The following is a 23,623-nucleotide window of genomic DNA, read 5'->3' as shown; positions in this document are numbered from 1 at the left end:
CAAATCCAAACTACGAGGAGGTATCACCCTACACCAGTAAGAATGGCCATCATCAAAAAGTCTATAAACAATAAATGCTGAAGAAGGTGTGGAGAAAAGGGAACCCTTGGGAACCCTCCTACACTGTTGGTAGGAATGTAAATTGGTCCAACCACTATGGAGAACAGTATGGAGGTTCCTTTAAAAATTAAAAATGGAACTACCATATGATCCAGCAATCCCACTCCTGAGCACATATCTGGAGAAAACCGTGGTTTGAAGGATACATGCACCCCAATGTTCATTGCAGCACTATCTGCAATAGCCAAGACATGGAAGTAACCTAAATGTCCACTGACAAATGAATGGATACAGAAGATGTGGTACATATATACAATGGAATATTACTCAGCCATAAAAAAGAATGAAATTATGCCATTTGCAGCAACACGGATGGACCTAGAGATGATCATACTAAGTGAAGTAAGTCAGACAAAGACAAGTAACACCATATGGTATCACTCATATGTGGAATCTAATTTTTAAAAAATGATACAAATGAACTTATTTACAAAACAGAAACAGACTTAACAGATATCAAAACCAAACCTATGGTTACCAAAGGGGAAACATCAGGAGTTCAGGATTAACATACACACACTACTATATATAAGATGGATAAGCAGCAAGGACCTACTGTATAGCACAGGGAATTCTACTCAATATTCTGTGGTAACCTATATGAGAAAAGAATCTGAAAAAGAATGAATATATGTATATGTATAACTGAATCACTGCTGTACACCTGAAACTAACACAACATTGTAAATCAACTAGACGCCAATAAAATTTAAAAAAAATAAAAATAAAAGCGAGTGGTTGGGCCTCCCTGGTGGTGCAGTGGTTAGAGTCTGCCTGCCGATGCAGGGGACATGGGTTCGTGCCCTGGTCTGGGAGGATCCCACATGCCGCGGAGCGGCTGGGCCCGTGAGCGATGGCTGCTGAGCCTGTGCTCCGCAACGGGAGAGGCCACAACGGTGAGAGGCCCGCGTACCGCAAAAAAAAAAAAAAAAGTGAGTGGTTAAGGATGTATTGCCTTATTCCAATGTTTCTTGGAACTAGTAGGGTTTTTTCTACTTCTATATTAATCTAGATGAAAACATTCATTAAGCTTTCTTTTAAAGTGAGTAAATAGTGTAATGCTTTAAAAATTTTTAATGGTGTAGGTTTAGTTCCCCAAAAGAATTTTTGGTAAATCCTGTGATATAATGTTTTTCTTTAATAGAATGAAATTTAAACAAAATTAGAACAAAATTATAGGAAAGCTAATAGCAATGACAGCTTCTGATATTTTTTGTTCTTTGCAGTTTCAAAATAGACTTTTTCTTCCTCATGGGAACTTTACAGTAAGTACCCTTAATATGAGGAGACATCATATGTAGAAAAATAACATTACCTAGCGTACAATACAGTTAGAGAGGATAAGTTATGACAGGGGAAACAATATTTTGTAAAAATGCTCTATAGTTGCATTTAGGCAATGTTTCTAAAAGGCATAACAAATTGACCATGACCAGGCAAAACTGGTCAATGAGTATTTGAGTTAAGCAACCAGCCCAGCAGCTGCAATGAGGCCCTGACCCAGCAGCGAGCTGCAGGGACCACGCCGACAAGTTTGGCCACACTCTTGTTTGTTTGGTTTGCACATGGAGATATGGTCTTCACGTCTTTATAGATTAGCCAGATTTCTCTTATGTAAAATATCTTAGCCAATAATGTGTAAATAGGTTTCCTGATTAACATGGGTATTTACATAGGAATTGCACACATTATTATTTTGAAGGTAATTGAGAACATGGGGTGGTAGCCAATATTCTTAACAGCCATAAGGCAAGACCACCAACCAAACAAAACAGAAAAAGAGGCAGCCACCAGACTTTGGACAAGAACTCAAGTTTTCCCTTGCTTTTCCCAAAAGTACTGCAACTACCTGGATCATCCACTCCTTCCCTTTATGAGCCCCACGACTACTACCCAGGTTCCTGACTATCATCACATCTTCCCAGCTCTGATCTGGAAAGAAGGCAGAGCAGAAACTTTAAGATGCTGTGCCAGGGTGCTGTGGGTCTCCCTGTAGGTCAGGATGTATTTAGCTCCTAGAAAAAAAGGCCAAAAGAACAAAAGGGAGGGAGGCGAGGGAGAAAACAATAATGGTATGGTACTTTACTCCCCCTTCTCCTCCACTTCCCTCACGGAAACTTTCTCTGTAACATCAGGAAGAGTGAAGGATGTTGCTGAGAAGATTACAGGCTTGCACGAATGTTTCTCAGTTTCCAGATTTTGGGAAAGGTTTTCATCAGTTTGAATGGAGGCCATCAGCAAACTCTAAATCTGTAGCTGCTCTGTAGTCTGCAACAGCTCTCCGTCACTGTGACTAGCTGTTTTGGCAGGAACTCTGGTGGATTTGGCCAGGATGCTATGCCAGAGACATGATTTGGGTCAGGCCTGAGTTTGGTAGCATCTTGGCTCCCAGGCTTCGTCCTCCATTCTGTCTGATCATGCAACCCGAAACACACAAACGAATACTGTGTCATTTCATCATAAACACTTCAGATTTATTGTACCATTCATTGAATACATTTTCCCTTCTGTTGAGAAAACTTGTCTTAAAGACTTTAGAAAGTCTTGTAATCACTTTAAATGGGAAAAAGGGCACAGATCCACTGGTGTTAAGTAGGGTTGTATGAAATAAACAACTCTTCTTTGCTTAGAAAAATCTCTTAGATCAAAAGAAAGATGGGTTTTTAAGATTCTATTACGGTGTATTGTACTGGTTTTTTTACTCTAGGGGAAAACAAAGCATTTAGAGCCTATTATTTTAAATTAAAATAAATGCTTTTGCTTATTCTATAGCTTGCTTTTTTTGGAAAGTACAGTGACCAAGCACAGACAACAATGACCAAAATGCTAACTTCAAATGAGATTTTGTTTGCAATTTTTAATTAAGCAATCTGTGCAAACATCTTTTTTTTTTTTTTTCTTCAACATCAGGAGGAAAGAAAACCACACTTGGGAGCCTGGTAGCAAAACAGAAAATGCTTTCTCATTGCAACCCAATTTCAAAGCAGTGGTGAGCAGAGAGGCAGTGCCCAGGCCCTTAGGATTCCTCAGGATTGCTTGAGTGCAAGTCTCGCAAATATGAATCAATTACGTTAGGAGGCACACCTTGCAAGAGGAGCCTGCAGAAGTTAAGACCACCTAGAAAGGAGGAGAAGGAAAAGGCAAAGTCAAAACCATCTACATGTGAAAAATCCCTGAAACAAGACTTCTTGACTAGCTGCCTGGAAATGTGACTAATTATGTTCCAGTTAGTTACAAAGATTCATTCATTCCCTACTTGGAAAGCTTCTCCTGGGTTTAGCACCTTTAGAATCTAAAACATTTGGCATCTAGAAGGAAAAGCAAGTTCCCTGCAGACCCATAGCAGTTTTTTGTTCCCTACTATTATTCCTTCTTAAATTCCTCACTAGTTGGAGAGTGTTTATTGCTCTTTTCCAGGTTTTGAGGTTCCTCTATAGATGATTTAAGTGTTCTGATTGAATGGCAGAATAAATGCAAATCATGTTACAAATCAGTGGCAAGAACTGTTTCCAGTTTGTTAATGTTCCTTTAAATTAAGCACAAAGAGTTCCCATTCAAGCACATGGGAGAAGAAAAAAGGAACTACTTCTTTAACTTTGGCTATTCATACACTGTCAAAAGTGCAAAAATTGGAAATATTTTGTTAAAAATAGTAAAACCTGTCCAATACCTTCTGAAGGTGAGAGAAACACCTACTAATATTTCATACTTACCCTCCATGGTTCTGAATTATATTTAAAAAATAAAAGTACCCTTCATGAGAGAACCCATGAAACCATAAAAATGGTCCTTTAGAGAAGTGTTTTACTACTTGCTAATAAATTCACATCCAGACAAAAACAGCATGCCATTTGAACATTCTTAAAACTTTTTTAATGCAATTTGGGAAAGTCATTCTCCTTTTTTTTTTTAAAAAAGTCACATATTGGTAGAAATGATGCCACTTATGTACATGTCCATTCCTTGATGCAAAGAGTTCAGGATGCTTGGGTATCACTCATTTTCATCTATATATTAAATGCTTTAATTCATGCTCTACTGCATTCAACAACTTGCTTCATGTCAACAGAAGATTGTTGTGATGAATAAGTACTAGCTGTTAATGTCAAGATACTGAAATACACATTAAAACTACATTGTTAGGGAGTTTAAATAGTCTATTTTCATTGGGTTACATAATGAAAATCATGCCATACTCCACAGGCTTTGTATGGCATATGACAGTCATAAGCTTCATATGCCAAAACCATATGAAAGCTTACCTTAGATGATAATATACATTCAAAAATCCTTACTGTGCTACAACTAAGGAAAAGAGAGAGAGAGAGAGAGAGAGAGAGAGAGAGAGAGAGAGAGAGAGAGAGAGAGAGACATGTTGTAAGCATTAATAAAGTGCTAAAACCAAAGTTGAGTACTTGTTGGATGAAATTATGGTCATGATTATGATGAGGTGATTTCATTAATCCTTAGTCAGGTGAAAAGTACAGGAAAATAGAAGCGCACGGAATGAAGGGCTGGGATCCAGTCACTTCAAAAGGATCATTAATAGGTAAAACATTTATTAATATGCACAACCACTTTGCCTGAACAGGTGGCAAAGCCAATTCGACTGTAAAGTGAATAATTATGGTAACAGTTTCCAAACCATTAGCTAAAGAAACCCCCCTACAACATATATATATTGTGTTTTTCAACAACAGAAAAACATGGACAATCAACAAAGCATTAGTATACATATATATATGTTGAAATACTAAAAGGCAAAATTATCAAGTGGATATAGAAATTAGATTATTCTAGAATATTGTATTCTGAACTGACTATATATGACTGACCTAAATAAATGCAAGGCTTAAAAACACAGGCTAGAAAGTGACTATACGTGCAATCTACAAAACTTTTAAAGAAAGAGTCCTAATTCTTTCCTCTTTCAAAAGTTGATGTTATCTCTAGGAATTCAGAGAGCAAACATTGTAAACTCAGGCATGGGTCTATGTCATTAGAGTTTACATCAGGTTGTTCACCCAGCCCCAAAGAACTCCTTAATTTGCTCTTACAAATAGGGGGTCAATCGTACATATACTGTAGGACTCATTTATCGCTTAATACATTTAATAATGGGGCCTAGAATTTTCTTTCAAGTTCATGAATATATGAAATAATCTTGGTCCCATGAAATTATCCAAAATGTTCAACAGATAGATGGGTTACAGACATTCTACTAGAGAATTTTTCATTGGAAAATCTTAAATATGAAAGTTTCCAAATATTGTATCCAAACAGTCCAAATAGTTTTTATCTGTGTCCTCTCCCCATCAAAAATGTCCAGAACAATTTTTCTACAACTTAGCAATGGAAAACTGTTCAATTTTCTGAACTTCAACATGAATCTAACAAACCCACACTGGAAGCTATCTTAAAGGAAGAACATCTCTCTCTACACTTGAAAATATTAAAGAAATACCAAATGATTCCCAAATTTTGGTAATCTTATATCTAAAATGAGGTCATCTTCAAATGTGGCTTTCTGGCTTTATTTATGGGAACCTGTGGTACGGTCCTTAGTTTTCTGACAACACTAATTCCTATATTACCTAATATCCTTGAATAATTTTGCCTTCCTTGTTCATGGCATAACCACTGTATGCCATGAGCTGCTAAGAAATACAATTAAAAGCAAATGAGAAAGACAAGCTTTACATGCAAAGTGTGATTTCATGTAAGAGGAATGGAATGGAAAGAAGAAATATCCAGTGGGATATGAACTTATAAAACCTGTTGCTGCCCCGCCAGGAAGACTGGTTGTCCAGGGGAATTTACTCCTTGATATATCACTGCAGAATTAGAATATTTGCACCAGTATTTATTTATTCTCGGTTGACAGTCTTACTTTTTTTTTTTTTTCACAGCTAAACTTGATTCAAGTCACCTATTGTCAGATAACAATCTGATGATAAATAATCTTGGCTTTACTTTTAGGACCAAAAGCTTTTACTAATATATCACAGTTGATACCTTATTATGAATTTATATACTAGAATCCATTATTTATGTTATTAAATTCAATTACTATAAAGAATATAGCATTTATATGCATAACATTATTCACTTATGCAGGACCCCAAATGTTGAACCATTTTGAAACCATCATTTTATATCATTAGCAACATTCAGGTATTTTCGAAGCATGCAGAAGTGGTATTGGGTTTTTGATTTTTGCCTTCTTGTTTTTTGGGTGTTAGAACATAAGTACCAACAATACCTTGGAACTAATAAGGAGTTTAGAAACCAGATGTGTTTGCAACTATGACCTTAATCTGCATTTAAAGCTAATAAATAGGACTTCCCTGGCAGTGCAATGGTTAAGACTCGATGCTTCCAATGCAGGGGGCGTGGGTTCGCTCCCTTGTCGGGGAACTAGGATCCCACGTGCCTCGTGGCACAGCCGGAAAAAAAAAAAAAGCTAATAAATAGCTAAAAGAACAACATTTAAATTTGTATCCACTATCTCAATAGTAAAGTTTGAAATTTTCTAAGAATATTATATGCTTTACATTTAAGAGGAAAAAAACTTAAAAATTTTTCTTTCTTTCAATTGTGAATCTACTATCCTGTATTATCTGAGGATGGACAAAAATCATAACAGAGAGAATACTGGTTTTTTAAAGTTACAGAAGGAAAACATTTTTTTGAGAAGTTTCTCTACTATATTTACACTAGATTTAGGACTAAAAAACTCTTTTGTTGTTGTTGTTATTGTTTACATAAATACCCTAAGCATTTACTATGTTTTTTCTAAAATAGATATTTATAAAGTTATATCTGACTTTTAGATTATAATTTCTTCATTATAGAGAGGTAGGAAAAGTAAAGACTTTGGTTATCACAAAATGGCAAAATAATGCAATAAGAATGAGAGAAAAGACATTAGGATTATGTCACTCCTTATCTCCTAATGGTGACTCTGACAGCTGTAAGAGTTTTCATCGTATCCCAAAAGGTATTGATTGTCAAGTAAAAAACTTCAGGATAGAAATTATACTCAATATGAAAATTGATTAAGAGGACAATTACACTGAGACTTTCTTACCACATAAATCTTTATGTGTTTTCTTGGTTTACATTAGTTGCAACACTTCTGAAAACTAGTATAAATGAAATGCATACCTACAAATGGGAATTCTCTAGTGAGATTTTAAAAGGAACGGGTTATAATATGTGTATGCTGAATTCTACATGCGTAATATTAAATACTAAATTAGTAAATTTACATATACATAGAAAGTTTCACAAAAATAGTAAACTAATTAAAAATAGTTAAATTCCTCAACTGTAGTTTTTTTTTTTTTTTTTTGCGGTACGTGGGCCTCTCACTGTTGTGGCCTCTCCCGTTGCGGAGCACAGGCTCCGGACGCGCAGGCTCAGCGGCCATGGCTCACGGGCCCAGCCGCTCCGCGGCATGTGGGATCCTCCCGGACCGGGGCACGAACCCGTGTCCCCCGCATCGGCAGGCGGGCGCTCAGCCACCGCGCCACCAGGGAAGCCCTCAACTGTAGTTTTATTAGATGAGTTTTTACATGAGGTTTCTATTTATCTAAGATGGACTACATCACCAAAGTAATACCCCTTTGACTTGATTCATTGTTAACCATGCTGTGCATATACCACAATTCATTGAAATTAATAGTGCTTTAGTTAACAAGAATTGCAAGAGATGAAAGTTAAGTCAACTTAAAAAATCAAGTAGCCATCACAAATAAGAGTGAGTTCAGAATGTAAAAATGTCTTCTCTCCCCAAATCTTCTCCCCGCTTCCTCCCCTCCCCCAGAAAATGTTGGCAAGTCATTTGGATTTGGCAGTAAGGACAATAATTAAATGATTTTCTTTCATTTCAGTCTACACAAGATCTGGGATGTCATACCTTTCACCTCCAGTTTGCATTCAATCTCCATTGTCCCGAGGTCATTGACTGCTTTGCAGCTGTAGGTGCCTCCGTCGTAGGGGCTGGGCTTTCGAATCTCCAGAGTACAGACCCCCTGGTTGCTGAACATCCTGTATCTTGGGTCATCCACAATAGCAACTTTGTTTTTCATCCAGGTAATTTTGGGCTGAAGATGGAAGCAAATTAGATCAAAACATATCTGTACTTAGCCTAATAACAGGCCACCAAAGCCAGTGACAGAATTTTAAAGCGTGGCTTAGAAAGAAAATACTACATCTAAGAAGAATCCACGTCAACTTGAGAACCGTTTCTCTCAAATTAAATTCTACTTAATGCTTGGCAAGAAAGCGAATGAGCAGTTCTGAAGAAGCCAGCCAGATTTGTTCAGAGGACAGCCCTGGGGCAATCTTCCCCAAGATTCAGTTACATTTAAATTTGATGTACAGGTCCATGAGGTTAACTCATCCTGGAGAGTGTATATTGCTCAGTGTTTTTCAAAGAATCCCTGTAAGGTGTCATCACCAGCCAGTTTTCTCTACTTCCTTTCCCTGATATGCTTTTCTAATTCTTTATGGGCTGCTTATGCCTCCTCACCATTCAATCTCTCTTCTGACATCTGTTTTCATCACCTGCTGGCAATGGATGGATCTACTCCAAACAGATAATCCCAGATCAATCACCCACGAAGGCTACTCCATTCTGCTTGACTTCTGAACTACAGTCTATACCACTGACTTGCCATTTCTTTTTCATATTGTCTTCTTCTCCCTTCTGTAAACGCACACCCTCCACACTCTCTCCTCTACCTCTTATTGATTTTGTCTTGCTCAGACCCAAGAGACAGCACTTCTCAGTGTCCTTCACACCGTCCTCTTCCTCCTTTCAAATGGGAGTATTTCCTGAGGCTCACACCTTGCTCCTTGACATTTTGCTTCACTACTCTCTTTCGTTTGATATTCCTTTCTAGAGCCTTGGTTCCAAGGGGTGGGATGTAGCGTCCCCATGCTTGGGTCACCCAAACCAAGAGTCACAGCCCTCGCCTTTCTCCCAAGCTCTGGAGATGCTCTGCTCGCCTCCTGGTCATTCCCGCTTGAATGTACCAACATCACCTCCAATTAAACATGAATTCAGCATCTTCCTCCCACCCTCAGGCTGCCTTCTCCCTTTGACTTCTCTATTTCTGCTCATGGTATATGCAGGACAAATACCACTGTTTGCAATTTTTCCAAATTCTAGGGCACTTTCTCTCAGTGCCACCCAGGGATAGATAGCTCTATGGGCAACATTCATTAATTTGCTGTTCTTTTCAAATGCCAGCAACATGAAACCTGAAATCCTTTTTAAATCTCTTCAGTCAGATGCGATCTCTTCCCTCCTGGTACTCTGTACCCTTATCACTGTACATTCGTATTCTGCCTTGCACTATAGTACAATTATTTGCTTTACACTATTATAGAAAGCTTGATAAATCAATATCACCATCTAATTTTTCAGGTGACACAATATTCCTTCCATCTCTTTATCTCTCAGTTCTTTTACAAATAAGTGGTTTGGTTTTTCCTTAGAAAGTATCCCTTAGTTAGCAAAGAAATATAAATATTTTTTCTACATTTAAATAGTGTCCCTAATTGTCCACCAATACCACCAACCTGTACCCCCCCTCCCTATCCCAGAAAAAGACACAAATAGCAGTTGGAAGGTCAGTTTATATTACCACTTATAATTATGACATAGCGAATATAAAAGAGGGAGTTTGGGATTAATTTTTAAATTTAATTAATGTGATTAAAAAAACCCCCAAACATGGTACCTTAGGATTTCCTCTCACACTGCAGTTCAGGGTGGCATTGTAACCAGCTATGGCGTAGGTATTGACCAATGGCTGAGTAAACATGGGTGCCTCTGTGAAATTGAAGTCTTCATACACTGGATTTTTGTAGATTTTACCTTAAAAACAAGCATTAGAGATATACAAATTGGCCTGAGAATATATTATTCTTAGCATACTTGACTCACATTAAAAACTTCCCTGAGCTTAGAAAAACATGTGTGAAGGCCACGGCGCATTCATTCAGAAGGATACCAATGTACAGCCCATCACCCACAGGAAAGAAAGCCAGAGGGGTCATCTGGAACTGAAATAAGTATTGGGAAGAATTCAGTGTCTGGGTGTTTTGCTCAACAATGTGCTTTAACGTGAAAGTAACGAGGAAGGGCCGGAAGGACACGGTTTATGAGGAAATGAAACAACAGGGGTGGAATCCAACTTCTCCTTTCATTGAAAAGTGGCTCTCATGTGTAGCATCCTTGAAAGTGTCCAAGAATAAAAGTAACCCAAGCTCTAAAAGTAAATGGTGACTTTTTCCTACCCCTGTGATTTTAACCATTGAGAGACCCACTACCCAGATGTTGCCATGAATGAAAGCTCGTACGTTAAAAAATGCAATCATAATATAATTTTCCTAAAAATATTTTACTTGTAAGATTACCATTTTGGTTGGACATTCTTACCATAATTTTATCTATTTATTTATTATTTTTCATTTCTTACAACAACAGAAATTTATTCTTTCACAGTTCTTGAGGCCAGAAATACAAAATCAAGGGGTTGGCAGGGCCACGCTGACCCTGGAGATTGTATCAGGGAATCTGTTCCTTGCCTCTTCCAGCTTCTGGCGGCTGCCAGCATTCTCTGGCCTGTGGCTGCATCTCCTTACCATAATTTTAGATGTGTGTTTATGATATTCTTATTCCCTTTCACCACATCTCTTTTTCTTTCTGTCTTCTCTGTCTCATCACTGAAAAGCAAGGTTCCCAGATGTCCAGCCCGCTTCCAACTCACCATCCTTGGCAATCACGGCACTCTCTTTTGTCATTGTTGCATCCTCACTGAGGCCGCACATGTTTTCAGCAAAGACCCGGAAGTAATACTCGTTTCCGATAACCAGTTCAGTAATGGTGGCACTGGTTCGGTGATAATGCTCAATGACGGTGAACCACTCCTGAAAAAAATAATAATAATTTGACGAAAATCACTTAAAAATACACAGTTATGTCCTCTGTTGATTAGAATAAATAACAGGGATGTTGCATTAACTAAGAGGAAAAAAGAGCACTAATTTTTATATTGAGGGTAACAGAGATGTATGTTTAATTTGTTTAACGCTTTACAATTGATTTACACTTGACTACGTAATTTAATCTTCATTTACACATTAGATTCATTTACCCTAGATGTGGATGGCAGAAATTTTCATATATTGAGGTATGAAGAAGTCATTCTGGCTTATATGTGGTTTAACTTAAACTTTATGCTAACTAGAACAGCCTGTTTGGGGGCCTAATAAACATACATTGTACATCTGCTTTAACCATTTAAAGAAAAGCATGCACTGTCCAGAAGTGAAGAAGGTCTCTTTTGAAGATCCAGATAAATGCCTCCTTTCCTGGGACATCAATGCTAGTACTCCTTCCGTGATAATGCTCCCTTCCTCAGGCACCAAGGTCATAATGGTTTGCTGTGTATGTGCTGAACTGTCTCTTTTGGAAAACTTGAAGGAATGTATCCCTGTCATATCTGAGGTTCTTTGTTCAAACAAGGTTAAAAACCGTGCTGAAAACTACGTTTCTTTGGAGCAGTTCCTCAGGGCTGTCTGAGAGGCTATCTGCCGGGCTATAGTCCTCTCCTCTATTCTTATAGTAAATTGGTTATTGATTATTTCCATGGACAATGTCAACTACTATCTTCATATTTTCTACGTTACTGTGCAGTGTCTGTCATCTATCTATCTATCTACCTACCTACTTGCCTATTTATCTTTTGTATAACAAAGTATAATTATGGAATTTTCATGCCAACTTATCTATTCTGAGGGAGAGATGATGCTAAATCACAAAAATTAATATCACCCAATCCACGTGCCTAACATTATTACCGCAGGTTCTTTCAATTCTTTGCTCAGATATTACTTCCTTTACTGTTTACCCTCTCACCACTCTACTTTGGTCATACTTTTTCACCTTAACCTGGCTACATTTTCTTCACAGCACTTGTTACCTTAAATATATGACATACTTACTATTTTACTTGCTTATCTGCTACCTCCGCCACTGGAATGGATACACAGTGATGGTAAAAATGGGCTTTTCTTCTCACCCCTGTATTTCCAGTGCCTTATCACAGCACCTGGTATACAGTAGGTAGCATGCACAAAATAAATGTTCATTGAATACAGGAATGAATGAATGAGCTAAAGCTATATTATTCTTTTTTTTTTGGACTTTTTCCTCACCGTGTCAAGAAATATAGTGGTTTCAAAGTTTATCTTGCCACCAGTAGAAAACCACATTGTACTACATAGGTTTAGTACCACTGATTGAGAAAATGCATTTGCTGACAAAAAATTTCAGAAAGTCAAACGATTTTCCTTGCAACTTTTAGGGGCCGTGATCATCTCTATATTTGGGATATTTTAAAGACACCAGACAATTGTAGTTATGCCCTCCTTTACTTCCAAAGCACTTTATGCAAACCTCTATTCCAACATTTATTATACTGTTTTATCATTTGGTTTTATGTCTTTCTGCTTGCTTATACTATGAGCGGTCTAAGAACAGGAGCTGTCTTTTAGTTTTTGATCCACCAGCTAGAACAGTGCTCAATAAATAGTAAATGAATGAATAAATGAATGTGTTGGCCTACATCATGAAAACAATGTTTATGGACGGTATAGAGGACTATAGGAATTTAAGCGAAAAACAGCATCTGCAGCCACAGTGAGATAGTGGTGTGGTGACCTCCGGGGAGGTGCACTGGGCAGAGAGAGCATCTTCTGGTCTGTAGGTCGGCCCCTGCTGACATGCACCAGAAACACAAGGGGATGGGACTGGGGTTCCTCTCCTGTCAGCAGGCAGACCTCAGACCTCAGACACACGAAGCAGCAGGCTCAGCTGGACTTGACTAGATATCTGAGAAGGGAACTGTTATCCATGTGGTGGGGGTGGAAGAATGGCGGGCACCTGGAGGCAGTGTGGTACCCCTGGATTCACTGCCAGTTGTCTGGACCAACGTCCAAAGAAGAGCCCTCATTGCTAAGGAAATCCAAGGTGGTCAATACTTCCCCTGCAACGTCATCCATTGATCTAGCTCTCAAGCTGTCCAGGTTTGGCTGAAACATGTTTCCTTTTTTTTTTTTTTTTTTTTGGTGGTACGCGGGCCTCTCACTGTTGTGGCCTCTCCCGTTGCGGAGCACAGGCTCCGGACGCGCAGGCTCAGCGGCCATGGCTCACGGGCCCAGCCGCTCCGCGGCGTGTGGGATCTTCCCGGACCGGGTCACGAACCCGTGTCTCCTGCATCGGCAGGCGGATTCTCAACCACTGCGCCACCAGGGAAGCCCTGAAACATGTTTCTTTAAATGCCAAGTCTTATTTTGTCACGTGACACCCACCCAGGGGTGGGGGGAAAGACATGCTAGAAACAGTTTATGGAAAGGCAAGGCTTGAAATCCATTCCGGTTACTCAGACTGCTCTTTCCAACCCTCTCCCCTTCTATTAATCCAATGTAACATTATACCCTAAGTTCTTACTGAGATCTAGTAGTGTAAATGCCTGCAGACTTCCTATCAATATCATTTGGTATGATGTTTTACTCTTCCTATGAGAATGAATAGTGGCTCCAAGCCATTCTGTGTCCAAACATTCATTTATGCATTCATTGACTTACAGGTAGAGCAATGGTAGTTGTAGTGGATGGATTCTGATTGAGAAAGACCTAGACTTTAACATTTAAAATCTGGTGATCTCCAGCAAGTTATTTAGCCTTTTGAGCCTCAGTTTCCTCAACTATAAAACACAGATAATAATCATTCGTACTCCAAATGAGTTGCTTCTTGAATACTCTAAATGCTTTTCCTCCTCAGGACCTTTGCATATGCTGTTACCTTTAGAATCTTTCTTTTCTAACTGGAATTTTTTTTTAACGACATCAGTCCATGCTACCAGCATTCATTTTACAAGGAGAAAGAAGTTGCACGGGTGCAGATCTGAGTCAGAATCCAGAGTGAGTAAATATTTGTTGAACGAATAACTTTATTGAATTCTACTGAGCATTCTTCCAGTTGCTTTATATTGTTTTGGCCGCACTGCGCGACATGCAGGATCTTAGTTCCCTGACCAGGGATCGAACCCACACCCCCCGCGGTGGAAGCATGGGGTCTTAACCAGTGGACCGCCAGGGGAGTTCCTGTTTTAGCCTCTTGATAAACAAGCGAGGTAAACATCAGTGTCCTTATTTTACAGATGAGGGAAATGGAGATCAAAGAGGTTAAGTGACTGTCCATGTATCTGTGATTTTAAGTGGAAATGCAAGTCCAGCTCTTTGTGGCTCCCAAGGCTTTACCCTTTCCACTGTGCCACATCACTTCTCCATGACCCTCATGAGTTCCTCACCAGAGAGGACCTCATGCTTCCCCCTTTACTTCTGATGAAATGTTATTTTGCTGCTGCTGAACCAGAGAAAGCCAGACCTTACCATGCTCTTCTTGTCAGCCTTCTGGATCGTGTACCCTGTAATGGCGGTATTTCCATCATCCTTTGGTGGTACCCATGATAGAGCAACATTCTCTCCCCAGACATCGTTGATCTTCACAATTTGGGGTGGACCCGGACGGTCTGTAGGATGAATTCATGGCATCACTGTGAGGTCACTTTCCCCCCAACCTAGACCTTGTTACAGGAGGATATTTAAAAATGTCCTTTTCTTCCTGTATTTCTACCCATGTTTCTTTTGCATTCTTCTTCTCCGGAGAAGTACAATGCACTCCTACTAATCTGATCTGGAAACCCTTGACTTTCATCTTCATGGAAAGAAAAGGATTTTGAAAAGAAAATGTAAATGAAACTTCAAACATCATTAACCATCCCTCCAGGGGCCAACTACTGGCAGTGAGTCACAGGCTACCCTGCCTAATGGGAAAGGTAACCTGATGCTAGACTTGAAATCACAGAGCCTACCTGGGCTGTGTAGCTCCAGCTTTCGGTGAGAGGCCCGAAGCCCACAGTCTGTGAGAGAGGTCCTCTGCTGCACTCAAAAGGCACCTTTAATGGGAGTGAGGAAAACTTATTTCCTCTGCCATCTCTCCCTCCAAGATTCATTTGTATTTATCAGTGTTTCCATTTTATGGAAGTAGAATGCATTAATGAAGAAATAAAGTCTTTCTTCACTTTATTTTCTGCACCATGAATTTCTGTGACCTCTGACCTTCCAGTAAATTGCAGTAACATTCAGAAAGGCCAAAAGTCAAGTAAACGAAAACTTGGGGGAGGGATAAATTGGAAGGTTGGGACTGACATATAACACTACTATATATAAAATAGATAACTAAAAAGAACCTACTGTGTAGCACAGGGAATTCTACCCAATACTCTGTAATGACCTATATGGGAATAGAATCTAAAGAGGAGTGGATATATGTATATGTATTCACTTTGCTGTACAGCAGAAACTAACACAACATTGTAAATCAACTATACTTCAAGAAAAATTAATAAAAAAGAAAACTAAATCTTCATTGGGAAGACCCCTCAAAAAAAAAACACACATAGAGGTTCAAGGAAGGACAATAATCATATTATGTATCTGCATAGTACTTCTTAATTTTTTCAGGGAAATTTCACATGTTATCCTTTGCAGTGCAAGCAGTACCCTTTCTGTCCTGAAATATTTTTCAGGTATTAAAATGCAACTATAATTATTTCTATTTGAAATGTCAGATTGAAAAGAATAAATATCAGAGTGCTTTCTGGTCATGTTTTTCTCTCGTTTAAGCAACATTTAATATGCAGTCTTCATGGACTCCGGGGTTGGAGGGAAACCACAGTGATAATCCTCACTTCCTTTCTACAATTACCAACAACGAGTCTCTACAACCACAGTTTTCTATCTCCTGTTTTCACCAACTTGTCCTACAGACAGATGTCTTCTCCCAGTTCAACTTCCCACCTGCACCCCAGGTCTGCTTTGTCTTCAAAGTTCACGTTAGCTTTTCAAACACTTGCTCCCCAACAGTAAATGGCTAGATTTTTACATTCATGGCAGAAACATAAATTTGGGACTAATAAAATAAGTAGGATACTAATTGTTACTATTTATTGAACTTTGAGCATGTGAGTGACGTACCAGGCACGAGTAACTACCTGGCAAAGTAACTACCTGGCAAAGTAGGAAAAATAAAAAAGTCCTTCCTCGTGTTTCAGAGGGCAAGGCTCTTCCAGACCCAACCACAAGGGCTTCCATTAAAACAGAGCCAGCACATAGCATAGGGAGATCAGCTCGGTGCTTTGTGTCCACCTAGAGGGGTGGGATAGGGAGGGTGGTAGGGAGACGCAAGAGGGAGGGGATATGGGGATATCTGTATATGTATAGCTGATTCACTTTGTTACAAAGCAGAAACTAACACACCATTGTAAAGCAATTATACTCCAATAAAGATGTTTAAAATAAATAAATTAATTAAATTAAATTAAATGGAGCCAGACCAGACCCAAGGGCACACAGGACATCCTCAACACTCCTTTCAGCTTAACAAAAATCAAGACAGTTTAGTCAGCACGAAAAGATTGCTTAGTTTAAAGGACATGACCTTTCACCTAAGGGCAGGCTTGCCACAGGAAGCTGCTCCTTTGGTTAGAGAACCTCTAGTTCTAGCACATGTGCTAAACTGTAATCATAAAACTGATTGGAGACAAGGCTTCTCCTAACTCTGCTCTTAAATTTATTTCCTGACGTTGCAAACATTATAGAACAGTTCAAGCGAGAAGGGTCTACTTGTAAGAGATCCTCCCTCTATTGTCCTAATTGTGAAAACAAGTAAGAACTAACCTTGTTTGGACAGGTAAGTATCTAAGCCCTGCACGACCAACCACAATTCAGTCTCTGTTTAACTCTGTTTAGGTATACCTTTCTTACATTTAATAAAAATTCTTCATTCTCCATTAACGTTACTATTAGCAAATTTTAAATGTAGTAAGAAACATGTTAAACTATATCTAGAATCTATAATGTTTTCTTAATGCAAGAATTCAACATGGGAAATAGGTTTATCATTGAAGAGTTGCGAAACAGAGTAAGAGAGAACTGGATTGTAAAACAGTACTGATAGTTTTCACTAGAAAGTACATACATTAATTTTCTTTACTATATATGCCCTAAGTCTCCCATGATCCGTCCTTTTAGTCAGTGAAAAATTATTCTAAAATGCTAACCAATCTTCCTAATTTATCTATTTTTTTAAATTCTAAAAAGAGGAATTTTCTGTAGAGCCAGTCAAACAGAAGAAATTCTGACTCTTGCCTTATTGACAAGGACAATTTGTCTCCATATAGAATGTTCTAGTTCCCTCCTCCAAACCTACCAACAACCTGGATATCGATGGATGCAGTTTCGACGAATTTTTCCACTTTGACCTGCAGATCATATTTCCCAGAATGGCTCCTCTCTGCTTTTCTGATAAATATGATTGTATCGGTCTCAGAGTTGCGAATGTTGATCTGATTCTTATCAATACGTGCACCATCTTTCTTCCAAGTTAATTCTGGTCTTGGTTTTCCCTTAAAAGAAAAAAAAAAAAGACAGAAAAAGTAGAGGCGGGAGGGGATCAGATTGTCTCCAGATTTTTTTTCAGCATTAAAAAAATGGGCAGTGGCTTACCCCATCCTAGGCAAGGTCGGAAAATGGTCTGGTGGTGGGTAGTTACAGCAGTAACGTAATATTCACTATTGCCCATCGATTACATTCTGTATGCAAGGTAGTACGTAAGGTACACGATATTTATAACTTCCCTTACTCTTCACATCAGGATAAGTATCATTATCCTCATTTTTTTTTTTTTTTTTTTGGTAAAGGTATTAAATGACTTGCACAAGGCCTTGCAGCTAAGTGCTGGAACCTGATCTTCTAGCCAGGTCTCTTCAGCTCCAAAGCCTGCACATCACAGCCTAATGGTTCAGAACATGGGCCCTGGGACCCTAGAATCTGTATTTGGATCCTGACTCTACTACTTAATAGCTGTGTGACTTTGGGCAAGTTACTTAAACTCTCTGCCTCAGTTTCCCAATCTGTAAAATGGAACGAGAGTACCTTTCTTCAGGGTGGTTATCACAAGTGAAGTTCTTAGAAAGCTTCTGCGCACTGCAGAGGTGTTTCATTAATATCATCTACGTGCTAATGATTATTATTGTTCCACTGTACTGTGTTGCTCATTTCAGACTTGTCTGTAATTCTCTCTCTGTTCTCTCTAGCAGCTGAAACTATTCTTTAAGAGCAGACTTTCAGTAATTATAATCTCATTCAAGGACATGAGTTTCAGTTTACGTTACAAAGGAACTTCCTAGGATTCCTGAGCACCCAGGCTCACCCCACAGACAGGAATCAAGCATTAATTCTGTCGGGTAACGCACAGCCTTCCCATGGGCTCCTAATGTGGCTTGTTGATAGGTTCTGCTAAGGAATGTGAGAGACACACATCAAACCCCTCCCCACAGGGCTTGAAGAATGGTTGCAGGTGCTCAGATGTGCATATGGGAAGTAGAGAACAATATTGTTAAAGATGGGAAAAATAGTTCCAGGTCTCATTTCCTTAAGTGTACAATTTACTATTAACTACTGGGGAAAAAAACTGAGTTCTCTGATAACTTATGGAGCGAAAAAAGCACTGGATTCAGTGTCTGCAGGTATAGACTCTGTTCATGGCACTACCATTTATTTGCTGTGTGACTTTGCGCAAGTCACTGAACTTCTCTGAATGTCAGTTTCTTCCCTTCTCAAGGGGGTAAGGAAACCTGCCATTCCTGCCTCACAAGGTGCATCTGGGGCTCAAATGAGAAAAGGTTCGAGAACTTCAGAGGTTACATAAATACACAAACATGACATCCTAGTCTCATCACCCCCTTCCTGGTAGCTGACCAGCCCCTGGGGATGCCACACCTATGAGGGCCCTGTTCTCCTGCACTCTCCTCTCCCAGACCCAGGGACAGAGCTGAATACACTCCCCCACTCCCAACAAGATCTGGGAACTGGAATCAGCCCTAGCTGTTGACATGATGTGGAAACTAGAGGGCTGACCCAGCCCCAGTCCAGGGCTGGGGCTGGGTCCTGGGTGCCCGCCTTGTGCCAGCTCCTGGTTTTTTTTTTAGGCTGTGGGAGGGCAGAAGTGGGAGGAACCTTGCCAAGCCATCATCTTCCTCCTCTGCTGTGTTCACACTCACGTCCTCCTTGACTTCCGTTCTGATTTCATGTGCTGTGTATGTAGAAGCTAACTGCCTCTTCTAAGGCTGGGCCCCAGGTGCCATGAGAATGGCCTGAACTGGCTGTCCCTTTAGGTTAGTTTTCATGGGAGCCTGTGTTTGAACCAGCTCTGCGTGCGTGTGTGTGTGTGTGTGTGTGTGTATCCAAATGTTCGCAGAGACCTAAATTCTAGTTCTAAGGCCATGCTGTCTGACGTAACAGCCGCAAGCTCAATGTGGCCATTTAAACTAAAACTAATTAAAATTAAGGAAGATTAAAAATTCATTTCCCCAGTTGGCCTAGTTCCTAGCTGCCCCTTTCAAGTCCTCAATAGCCACGTTTGGCTGCTGGCTACCATATTGGACGTTGCATACACAGAACATTCCTATCATCACAGAAAGTTCTATTGAACAGCACTGTTTAGAGGCATAAAAGGAATCAAATGAGTAAGGAGGTAATGGTGCAGTGTGTGTGTGTGTGTGTGTGTGTGTGTGTGTGTGTGTGTGTGTGTGAGAGAGAGAGAGAGAGAGAGACCAAAAGTGATTATCATATGCAAAGCCTGGTCAATCTTAGAAACAACAGATTCTTTTGAGGGAGCGATGATTTAACAATGTTCATTTATTTCAGTTAGGGCATCAAAATTTCAAATTTCAGTTATCCCTCATTGGAATTTGGGTGATTCGAGTGTGGTTTGGGGTAATCATGGGAAGTAAGGACATGTTGCTTTCCTGAATGTTACACCAAGAGCTTCACTTAAAAGGAAGAGCAGTTTTACAGATGAATAGAACCAGAAAGATCTTTAAGCATTTCTTGTTTAGGTGTCTCCTTGGTGTTTTCTCTCTGGCGCCCTGTGGTCCTTGAGCTTCAGACAAGACTAGGTCTCATTTATCTCATGCAGAAGGAAAATCTATGACAGTTTTAAAGATTTCTGTACTTGTAAAGCAGGAGGTTGTTTAATCGCTCTCCAAATCTCCTCCATCCTTTCCTGCTCTTCCTCTGAGGAAATTCTGAATCACAAATAACTTAAATGCTAGAGTCCCTCCCTCTACTCCGTAAACACCCCAGCATGGGAAAGAGAAAATGAGCGACCCTGAATTATTACCTGGAAAGGTATAACCATATTGATGGCTTCTCCAACTCTGCGGATGTAGGTTTGCTTTAGGTGCCTTGGGATGCGAATCTTTGGAGCCTCTGAATGACAGCAGAAGAGTGTAATTTTGCAGTCAGTATTATACACCGGAAGCAGCATTACATAAGCATACTTGTCATGATACTCACCAGGACTTCCCTATGCTCATGTCTCTGAACTAAAAATCTTAGCTGGGTTACTAACAGATTATACGTGGTAATTTTGGTTCCAAACGTTTCCTTCAGGGAGAGATGTTTTAACAGTTTGACTCAACAAGATTATTCCCTGACCTCCTTAATTTTACTACAACTTCCTATTTTTATTATAAGCCTAAAGCAACTTTATAGAAAAACACTAAATTTTCTCTTAGGACCTTATATATTGTTTTCTTAGTTTCTAACAGTGAGTATATTCTCCAATGAACATTCCATAAAAGATCTACAGTCACCACATTAGCTGGTAGGACTGCCCATTTTTTCTCACCAGAAAATAATAATAAAAAATGCTTTAGGGCTTCCCTGGTGGCGCAGTGGTTGCGCGTCCGCCTGCCGATGCAGGGGAACCGGGTTCGCGCCCCGGTCTGGGAGGATCCCACATGCCGCGGAGCGGCTGGGCCCGTGAGTTGTTTTTATAGACAGTTTTAAATGGGCTTCTCAGTGGGGAACAAAAGCCAGAATTGCTGGCTCATGTCTACCCGAGTCCCCCAGGCCCGACCCAACAATCTTCCGCTCTCCACAGGAGCACACAGTAGCGCATTAGGGTGCTTTAGAGCATCTCGGGGACTTCCCTGGCGGTCCGGTGGTTAAGACTCCACGCTTTCACTGCCGGGGGCCCGGGTTGGATCCCTGGTCAGGAAACTATGATCCCACAAGCCAAGAGATGGGTCCAAAAAAAAAAAAAAAAAAATGCTTTAGCACCTAGCACTTGTTATTTATGTAATTATGTTAGAATTTGATGGTAACTTTCTCCCTTTATGACTAAGGTGAAGTATATAATAGGCAGCCCTAGCCCACTGTATATTAATGTTCATTAATTAAACACCATGAAGATACTAGAACATGTGGATGTAAACCCATCAGAAGCAGAGAATCAAGGCTCATGGCTCACAGGGATGAGGTGGGTCATATCACTTGAGGGCTCTGTATGGAAGAGATACTGGGGTAAATGCTTTTCACGAAGCGACCAATTTAAACCTCACAGCCACCTTATGACACAGGTACCGTTTTTACTTTACGATAAAGAAGCTAAAGCAACAGGGGTTTACGTCACTTGCCCCAAGGTGACATAGCCAGGATTAGACCTGGAATCAGCTTCCAGGGCCTATGCTCTGCTTAGACACATGGACTGCGGGGTCAGAGAGACCTGGGTTTGAGTTCCAGATCCGACAGTAGATCTGGTCTCAGCCTATTCCGTAAAACTGGGATGATAACAGCATCTAATTCACAGCATTGTAGTGAGGATTAAATAAGGTCATCCATATAAAGCGTTTAGCATAATGGCTGAGAATAGTAAATGCTCAATAAACTTTAGGGGAAGATGATGGTGATGACGGTAGTGGTGGTGATTACTGAATGTTGGAGCTGGAAGAGAACTTGAGAGATCCTCTAACTGACTCCCTAACTTTACATAGGAGGAAAAGGAGACTCAGCGAGGTTCTGTAGCCCATTACACCATCATCATAATGAAAGCTAACATATACCAAGGGCATATTATGTGGCCAGCATTCTGTTAAGCAAATAACATGGATTAATTTATTCAACTCTCACAACCTCTTGATGTGGTAAGTACTATTATTGTATCCGTTTTGCAGATGAAGAAATTAAGGCTCAGGAAGATCAAGTCCCTTGCCTGAGACCACATGGTTAATAAATGAAGGAAACAGGACTCAGCTTTCACAGTCTGTCTCCAGAATCTACTAAGAAAATGTGCATGCTTCATACTTTCTACCATCCATCCATTCATCCATCCATCCGTCCATCCATCCCCTAACTTACTCCCAAAAGGTTTCAGGCAGTCACACCGTAAGTCTGTGGCTCAAGATGGTCCAGATCCAGATGTTCAGACCCCTTCCCAATATTCTTTGCCCTGGAGCACCGATTCTCAAATTTTTTGGTCTCAGAATCCCATTACACTCTTAAAAATCATCAAAGGCCCCGCAAAGCTTTTTGTTTATGTGGACTGTATCTATCATATTTACCATATTAGAAATTAAAACCAATAAATTTTGAAATACTTATATATTTATTGCTTGAAAAATAATAACAACATAAATATCATTTAAATGAAAACAACCATATTTACATTAACAAAAATTTGTGATATGAGTGGCATTATTTTATATTTTGGCAAATCTCTTTAATGTCTGACTTAATAGAGGCTAGCTGGACTTTGTTTCTGCCTCTAATCTGTTGCAATATGCTGTTTTGGTTGAAGTACATGAAGAAAATTTGTCTTCACACAGACAGGAAGAATATCTTAATAAACTTTTCAGACAATTGTGGGTATCCCTCTTTGATTCTACACTAAAACACGAGCTGTAATTTCTTAAGGGTTAGCTGCAGTATGGAATCTGAAAACTTCTATGAACTTTTCATATCTGTTACGTTAAACCCCACTGGTCTGCCTTCCATTTTGAATGTATCTTACCCACGCATGATTTTTTTTAACTTGCATTGGTCATTTGGAAAATATTGCTTCAATGAATTATGCAGATTGTCCAAATGTTGAAATACTGCATTATTCAATGTCAAAAAATTACATTTGCTACTATCACCACCTACTTCATCAGAAAAGATTTTAAGTATTGGAAAGCTGATAAGTCCATGATGGTGGATACCAGTTTTCCATAATTTTAATTTTTGCTTCAAAGATTAAAGTTTTTCATTGACAAGTTGACAATAAATACTATAAGTTGTTTTCCTTCAAGTGACAGGCTCACTCCACTCATTTTCTAGAAAATGTCTGCCAAATACCCAAGTCTGACTAGCCAGAGTTTGTCACTCTGTCATTCTTTTGAGGAAGAATGGAGTTTCATGGAAAAGGTCACGAGTTTAGGCTCTAATTCAGTTGCACAAATGCTTTTCCTAGAGACAACCATCGTACTACGGTATTTAGCGTAAGAGTTTCACAAATACTTTGCATTTCATTGTC

At 39.5% G+C, this 23,623-nt stretch overlaps 1 protein-coding gene across 7 annotated transcripts in view; it reads right to left on the bottom strand.

Moving 5' to 3' along the window:
• Positions 1-2,572: 2,572 nt before the first annotated feature.
• The window catches only part of MYBPC1 (myosin binding protein C1), a 102,008-nt gene continuing 80,957 nt past the window's right edge, over positions 2,573-23,623 (bottom strand). For 3 of the 7 annotated variants that reach the window (XM_028490491.2, XM_028490493.2, XM_028490495.2), the window contains 8 exons: positions 20,447-20,535; positions 17,474-17,669; positions 14,593-14,732; positions 10,905-11,064; positions 9,873-10,009; positions 8,042-8,228; positions 5,896-5,954; positions 2,573-3,237 (listed from right to left, as the gene is read on the bottom strand). In XM_028490491.2, coding sequence (XP_028346292.1) covers positions 3,187-3,237; positions 5,896-5,954; positions 8,042-8,228; positions 9,873-10,009; positions 10,905-11,064; positions 14,593-14,732; positions 17,474-17,669; positions 20,447-20,535 — 1,019 coding nt within the window. In that variant the 3' untranslated portion in view covers positions 2,573-3,186. Of the gene's footprint in view, positions 3,238-4,382; positions 4,426-5,895; positions 5,955-8,041; positions 8,229-9,872; positions 10,010-10,904; positions 11,065-14,592; positions 14,733-17,473; positions 17,670-20,446; positions 20,536-23,623 lie in introns of all 7 variants that reach the window. The other 4 variants (XM_028490492.2, XM_028490497.2, XM_028490494.2 and 1 more) reach the window with 3 other exon arrangements.

The sequence above is a fragment of the Physeter macrocephalus genome, chromosome 6 (assembly GCF_002837175.3).
Source record: "Physeter macrocephalus isolate SW-GA chromosome 6, ASM283717v5, whole genome shotgun sequence".
Taxonomy (NCBI): domain Eukaryota; kingdom Metazoa; phylum Chordata; class Mammalia; order Artiodactyla; family Physeteridae; genus Physeter; species Physeter macrocephalus.
The sequence above is the reverse complement of the archived record's forward strand: the minus strand, read 5'-3'. Positions and strand labels throughout refer to the sequence as shown.